This window comes from Limulus polyphemus, unplaced genomic scaffold (assembly GCF_000517525.1).
Source record: "Limulus polyphemus unplaced genomic scaffold, Limulus_polyphemus-2.1.2 Scaffold1959, whole genome shotgun sequence".
NCBI lineage: Eukaryota > Metazoa > Arthropoda > Merostomata > Xiphosura > Limulidae > Limulus > Limulus polyphemus.
The window spans coordinates 5294-13216 of record NW_013667569.1 but is presented as its reverse complement, the minus strand read 5'-3'; the positions used below and the strand labels follow the sequence as shown (position 1 = coordinate 13216).

The 7923-nt window shown below is 37.1% G+C and overlaps 1 protein-coding gene across 1 annotated transcript in view; it reads right to left on the bottom strand.

Moving 5' to 3' along the window:
* LOC106465483 overlaps nucleotides 1-7110 on the bottom strand; it is a 21987-nt gene extending 14877 nt beyond the window's left edge. The window contains exons 1-4 of the mRNA XM_013925712.2: nucleotides 7082-7110; nucleotides 3631-4153; nucleotides 2591-2735; nucleotides 2050-2240 (exon numbers count right to left, since the gene is read on the bottom strand). Of these exons, the coding sequence (XP_013781166.1) occupies nucleotides 2050-2240; nucleotides 2591-2735; nucleotides 3631-3927 (633 nt within the window). The 5' untranslated portion in view covers nucleotides 3928-4153; nucleotides 7082-7110. The remainder of the gene's footprint in view (nucleotides 1-2049; nucleotides 2241-2590; nucleotides 2736-3630; nucleotides 4154-7081) is intronic.
* Between the last annotated feature and the right edge of the window lie 813 nt (nucleotides 7111-7923).

Sequence of the window (7923 nt, the reverse complement as noted above, 5' to 3'; positions counted from 1 at the left end):
AATAACGAAGGCCAAGTTTCGGTGACTGTTAAAAGAGAGGTTGAACTAATTAGGTGCCATCAAGCTGAAGTCAAGCCGACTGAAAGAGTTGATGATGACGAAGTGGAACCAGGTGTCGATATTAAAGTAGAGCAGGAGAAAGATCAAGATTTGAAGCCAATGATTGATTTTCTAAAAGCAAGTGTTGTGCGCCCTGCTTGGGAGAAGGTGTCTAGTCTAAGCCCTGTGACAAAGCACTATTGGGTGCAATGGAACCAGTTAAAGCTTGCAGATGGTATTCTTGTACGGAGATGGGAAACTACCGATGGGAAAGTGACGACCTGGCAAATGGTTATACCGAGAAAGTTACGGGAAGTTGTGCTGCGTCAATCCCATGATACTGTAACGGGAGGACATCTCGGAGTTAAGAAAACATTGAGTCACCTGCGACACAGATTTTACTGGATAGGTATGAGACAAGATGTGGAAGAATGTTGCAGGACATGCAATACATGTAGTGCTAAAAGGAGACCTAAGCATAAGGGACGCCCAAATGATGAAGAGTTGCCTGTGACTATGTCAGAGTTTGTGGAAGTGTTATCGGAAAGGATGGATGATATTCACCATCAAGTACGTACAAACCTGAAAACGTCTGCTGATTCGATGAAGTTAACTTATGATAAGAGATCTACTGAAGTCAGCTTTGAACCAGGAGACAAGTTGTGGTTGTATAATCCCAGGAAGACCAAAGGGAAGTCTCCTAAGTTGTCTTCTTCATGAGAAGGCCCATATAACATAGTGGATCGTCTCTCAGACGTGACTTTCCGGATAAAATGTGGTCGGCGAGGTAAGCCAAAAGTGGTGCATGCCAACAGGCTTTGGCGTTATCACGGTCCAGGACATTTCAGTTGGGACGAAGTGGACCACAGAACAAATGACGCTGCTGAAGACGTGACACCTGAAGAAGCCACCATCGAAGAAGAAACTCTACTCAGTTTTGAGAACGGGAACGGTGAAGCTCTTGATGAAGTTACTACCACTGATGTGACTGTTACCGATGATAGGACATTTCCTGATGAAGTAGATGAACCCCACGTGAAGCAAAAGCCAACGAGACGGAGACCAGTACGGAAGAAGATACGTCCCGTATAATTAAGAGACTTTGTTGAATTGTAATTTTGTGTTTGTAATTCTGTACATTTTAATTAAGTTATTGTTATTGGTTTATTATATGTGGTTATTGTTCGGGACGAACAATATTAAGGAGGGGCAGTGTTGCGTCAGCGAGTCACATGACTAGTGTGACGCCACGTTTCTAGAACTATCCTGTACCTTGGCGAATGCTCTAGTATTTACTAGATATAGGGTAGTCTGGTATATATGAGAGGGTGACAACGTGACGGAGTAATGTAATATGTGTGTAGGTAATGAGTAATTGAACTGCAGTCAGAGAGAGACGTATTGTTGAAGTTAACGTTCGTTGTTATAGCGTTTGTTTTAGCGCGATTGTTGAAAATGACGAAACTTTAGCGACACAAGTCCTTACTTAATAAAACTGGTTTATTCTTTCCGAATATAACTTTACGATACACTTGGAACGAAGTTACGGAAAATCAATTAACAAACGGAGACGTAACAGTATGTTTGTTTTATTAGAATAATCACCACGATACTCAAGGTGAAATTTAAAAATCTTAAATAAAATACAACCTCAGCTCATTGAGACCCGTGTGTCCAAATCACGCATTCATTTTTGCATTTGTTGGCCAACGTACATATAACGAATATAACTAACTGAACTTTAAATCGTATTTACTAATCTCAAACCACAAGTGCAAGCCCACTGAAGGAATAAACAAATAAGAACTTATCCAACGACCCCCATTATCCAGTACTTGACGCTTACCTGTACAACGGACACTAACCCTCCCCTCAAACGCTTAGAACTGCGCGAGATCATTTCAAAACATATCCCATAATATCTCAAATGAATAGTACCTTTCTTAGACTTGTACCTGTGGCTTTAGGAAAGAACCTGAACGTGTAGTAATTTAAAGCATCAGTACGTACCAACTTTGTGAGCTCCTCTTGTTCTTCGCCACTCAAGTCTTCTATTTTGCTTACGTATCGCATTACGTAATGGTCTTTACGGTCCTGATGCAACAGAAGAATAACATCGTCTTTAAAAGCAGCAGCCTGGAGCAAACGAAGCGTTAGCAATTTTACTTCAACTGGCCACAAGTCTTCTAATAGCACTTTTCCTATAAGAAAATGATTGCAGGTTTGAATTTTAACAGCAGTCCTTATTAGGCCTTTGGCGTTTCACAACTGGAGGATAGCCTATATTTTGTTTGCTTTTTTTTGTGGATAGCAGTCATACATTATCTTAAATATTTCTAACTGGCTAATCACGATCAAGTTTCTATTTTGTTTCCAGTCATTTGCAGCCTTATATTAAACTGAAATAAGTAATAACGGCTGTGGATCTAATTGATAATTAATGTTTACTTTGACATTTTCAAAAGTTATCTGATCCAATACAAGAGTTACACTTAGAACATATAGCCACAAACATCTAAAGCTTACGAGTTCATACAATAGTTATACTAACCAATCAGATCCAAGTGTGTTGCACCCAGTGCCCAGGCACCACTTTCTGTCAGCATGTATTCTTCCAAATCCCGTAGAGCGAGCTTTTCTTCTTCATTTAACTTGTCTTGAATGGCTTCTACGAATTGTTTAGTTGCTGCTACTCCCTGATCCAGTAAATATCAACAAATACTTCATTAAAAATCATAAACCTTACGCAATTAAAGAATTTCGTGTAAAAACAAAAAGAAAGAAAATAGTCATAAGAGTTTACTTGTATTGTGAAGTTTTGAAACTTGTTTCCAAGCACACGTCGTACTTTTGTTCTCATTGCCATTTATATCTAATCATACTAACACTATTTTAACTACAATATATTTTTAATTCATTTTAAAGTAGCATGAAATAATATTTTATATATTTTGGTTTAACCCACAGCTTCGATACAAAATAATTGTTTTGTCTGTTGTCCAACAAGTTAATGTTACAAAATAAAAACACTGTAGGGTTGGTGGTGTTGCACAATTATTATAATCCCCTGAATTAATTAATTCTAAAGCATTTTAATACCTCGCCTCAATTTATTCAACCTAACATTATTTTTCAGCCATCCATTGAATAGCTCGGCAGTTATCTTGACACTTATATCACGTCAATTATCTTAACACTTACATCACGTCAGTTATCTTAACTCTTAAATCACACCAGTTATCTTGACACTTACATCTCGTCAGCTATCTTAACACTTACATCACGCCAATTATTTTAACACTTGCATCACGTCAGCTATCTTGACACTGACATCTCGTCAATTATCTTAACACTTACATCACGTCAGTTATCTTAACACTTAGATCGCGTCAGTTATCTTAACAATTAAATCACGTCAGTTATCTTAACACTTAAATCACGTCAGTTATCTTGACACTGACATCTCGTCAATTATCTTAACACTTACATCACGTCAGTTATCTTAACACTTACATCACGTCAGTTATCTTAACACTTAAATCACGTCAGTTATCTTGACACTTACATCACGTCAGTTATCTTAACACTTACATCAATATTGGTGTAGATGACAGCGGGTTCCTTAGGTGCTTGTGTCTTCTTTCTGGGAAGTACAGAACTTCCAGTGTCTTCATCTCGTTCACCCTCCGTAAAATCCCGATGATTTTCTTGTGTCGCTCCTGAAGCTTCAGAAAGTCCCGAGGTTTTGCTTCTTGCTTCTGAGTTCTCCACATCTTCTGGTTTGGTGCAAGGTGAGTTGGGTTGTTCCTGTGTTTCATGCTGTTCGTTTTTATTTTCATCCTGTCTTGATGCTTCCAGCAATGAGTCATCACTGGCTTGGTCAGCCATTTTTCACGGAAATTTACTCTATAATTATTTTCAATTACAGATATTTGTCTAAGAAGTGATGAAATGTCGTGTTTACAAATTCACAAATTGCTATTGGTTGCCTTGCGAACACGAATACGATCTAAACAAAGATTGGAGTAACGCTGTACGTAAACAAAATTCGAAACCAGATTTGATGGAGGGGAGAAAAATGGATTCGTCCTTTTCAATTAGTTCTGTTTTTCACCTGCGAAGGAAGAGTACGGAAACTTTCAGAAATACTAAACAACACTAATTTCGGCTAACTAAAATAATATTGAATAGTTTGGCATGCACTGATGATTTGAAACATAAAGAAATTTCATTGTTCATTAGTAGTAAAGCACCACCCAAAATAAGTCACTGAAGTGATTAGCGCGAGCATTTGCATCCTTCATCTTCGTGTGCCAGGCTCTAAAATAAAATCTTACTTCCGCATCTCTGAGTTTTTTACCATCACATACAACACGTGCACGATTGCCACGGTTAAGTGCTACAGATAGCTAGACTTCACGAGCGCAAGGACGTCTTAAATTCGTCAGTGAAGTATTCTCAGAACTCGATCCAAAGTTTCTTTTACTTTCTGAAAGGTGAATCAACTCTAATATTTGGTCGAACACCATAATAATGCTTATCTTCAAAACATATTCGAAAAGACCGATGGAGGTACTCGAGGATCATCAAGTGCTCGTGGCGTTTCAATCGAACACCACGATTACCACTTTTTAAATATATAAACAGTTAGTGTTGTTGCCCAAACAAATATTGTTCGTACTTCTACTCTAGCCTTTCACACACAATCACAGGTGTCGTTAGGTGCTTAAAAGGTTCGAGGCTCGGGCCCATAGGCGCGGGAATTTTCGGCGTTTCAGTATGATATTCATCATGGTTTTCTATTCTGATTTTTCAAGACATCAAATGGGGATTTGGGGCACTGTCAGATAGAATCGAGGCACGATCCTCGTGTGCCAGCGCCTAGCGACACCTCTGTACATAATTCCCTTGACGCTTTATTTAGTATTATCGACTTCTACGTGGTACACAAATACAAAATGAATTGTTTATTGTTTGTAAATAAATCTCGCGTAAAGCAACACTAAAAGCCATCCTTACATAGCCGTAGATAATTTGAGACTGACACACTAGATGGAGGACTTGTGCTTTATAACACTCACTGCCAATAATTGGGCTACTTTAATCGCATAGTGGATGTTGGCCGTTATTCTTGTAGGACATCCACATCTCCAAAATACGGAGCGCGTTTTTGTGGAAAGAGCTGAGAACAATGAACCTTCGAATTCACAAATTGGACAAGCTACTCACTTATCCACGTCAGGCCATATAAGTTTAAATGGTTAAAGCATCGTTTATTAGTTATTAAATATAGAATTTAGTATTAAAAAAAGAAACAAAAATCAGAACATCTTTTGATATTTACTCTTTAAGCGTAATTACGAAACTAGTAATATAATCTAGACTATTAAACTGTTTTGCAAATACCGCATGTGACATCATCATAAAAGGAATAAGCGATATACGAGTATCAGAAGTCTCTTACTATTAAAAAAAGTGATTTGTCATATATTATCTTGTTTTTGACATGGTATTTTTTATCAATAGGGTCATATCCTAAAGGATATTCGTTACATGTTGTGTTCATGATTTTTTAAGTCTTTGAGGCGACCAACACATTCGTCAGCAATTAACAAAATAACACATTTAACTTCTAAGTTTATAACTGAGTATTGATATTTTAGAAATGAGCTTGAATTAATTAAGTTTTTATTTGTATGAACGCATCAAAAACGATGTTTCGACCAATACAGAAGAAATTAGAGTAATTAAGTGGGCAAAAACGTTGTTAAAAAAAACGTAAAAAGAAATCCTAATCTTAGTGATGTATATTGGGGCATGCATAATTAATCTTAATAATTATAAAATTTTCTAAAGGAAGCTTCCAGAGAAAACTGGATTATTACATTTATACCTAAAGAACAGCAATTTAAAGGACTGGTTCCGACAATGGAAATAGTTTAATATTTAACACTGCATTGAAAGCGAAGAAATAGCATGAAAGTAACAAATATTAAAATAATCAAGTAGGTGATAATTTTTTGTGAAATGAAGGGATGGGGATGACCGGTGAAATGGTCTTAGCGCCCTCTAACGTCAACTGAAGTGGTTCACAGCACTGCCCAAGGCATCATCCTAGTAACCCTCATCTGAACCCTTTCTAACAATTGAATGTTTTTCCCAAGGAAAGAATGAAAAGAATACTCCAAATGAGGCCTAACCAGTGACTTATACAATGGCATTATAACCTATTTAGACTTGTATTCAGTATTTATGTATGTACGCGTTCTTTCATGATTAAGTAAAAATATCATTTCTCAAAGAAAGTTCGCCCCCCAGTAGCATAGCGGTATGTCTGCGGACTTACAACGTTAGAATCCTGGTTTTGATACCCGTGGTGGGCAGAGCACAGGTAGCCCATTGTGTAGCTTTGTACTTAGCTTAAAACAAACAAAACAAAGAAAGCTTTTAAAAGATGTAATCTTACACAACATTATAATCTATACACAGTGATTACTTTCGTCGATACACAGGTGAAAATAAATCACATTTACGCCAGGTGGCGCGACCTTCTTAAACTTCATTATAAATGTTTGACTTCCGTAATATGCGTAGGTTAAGTCTGTTCTATTTGTTTACCATTAAGCACAAAGTCACACAATGGGCTATCTGTGCTGTGCCCACCACGAGTATCGAAATCCAAGTTTTTGTACTGCTAAGCCGCAAGTGAGGGGGAGCGCTAGATTAAGACTAGAAATAATATTCTGAACTAATTGAAAAATAAATGTCTAACTTTCACCAGATATTTCGAAAACACGATGATACTGGTTAATTGATACAATTTATTCCTTTATTTAAAACTCAACGTTAACGCCCTTGAACCTTTGTTGTTGTTGTTTTTTAACCACACTTTCTATTGTTCACAGAAATTACGAGATGAAATCAAACGAAACGAACAATTTGTCGCAAGAAGATTAAAATAATCGTCTAACAGTTACATAGAACACAGCACAAAAATATTTTATGTGAATAAAGTATGAAATATTTCACATTGTCCACTTACCTTTGCGAGATACAACTCCGGTGTCTTCACGCGAACAAGGCAAAGTAAGAAACACGAGCTGAGCCAAAATAGTACGTTTATGAGTAGGCACCTAAACTTGGCAACCCAGAAAAAAGTCTAAAAATAGATAACTCGTCACTGTACCGTAAGAAGAAGTCATCAGTTTCCAGTTTACGTTCTGGATGGCTGAATGCTTCGTTCTTTCGAATTTCAGAAAGATATTTCACCTTTTAAGAACTAGAAGTACATGGTATTTTTTACTCTTAGCAGTTTGCTCTTTTAGAGGTGACGTGGGGGCGGCAGATCCCACATAAGAGAGTTTTGGCCCCATACCCCCCCCCCCCCGAGCAGCCCACACTTTAAGAATTTTGAATTTTTCTTACATCTGACGCCCACTGACATGAAAGTGTTAATTTCTTTAATGGGGGTGGGGTCAACACTATGTTGATGATTAAAAAGAATAAATACACACTTTTTAAAAGTAGAAAAAAAACGATTTTTTTTATTTAATACCGCTTGACCCCTTCTTCCCCCAATTAACTCTTTCCTCCGTTATGACCCCCCCCCCAAGTAAAAAAGAAATCCTTGAAACGTCACTGTACTCTTTTATTTTGTGACCACTGAATACTCCTGTTATTATTTTAAAGACGATAAAGATCGAATAATTCCACGTTCATGACTGATGTATTCTTTAAAATTAGGTGCAGTATTCTGTGTTTCTTGTAAATTATTTGGCGGCAACAAACTCAGTTGACTGAAGGTTTTCGTTTCTGATGACATATAAAGAAACAGAAAATAAATTTTAATCTCACTAGAAAAGCAGTTTACATAAGTAATGCCTT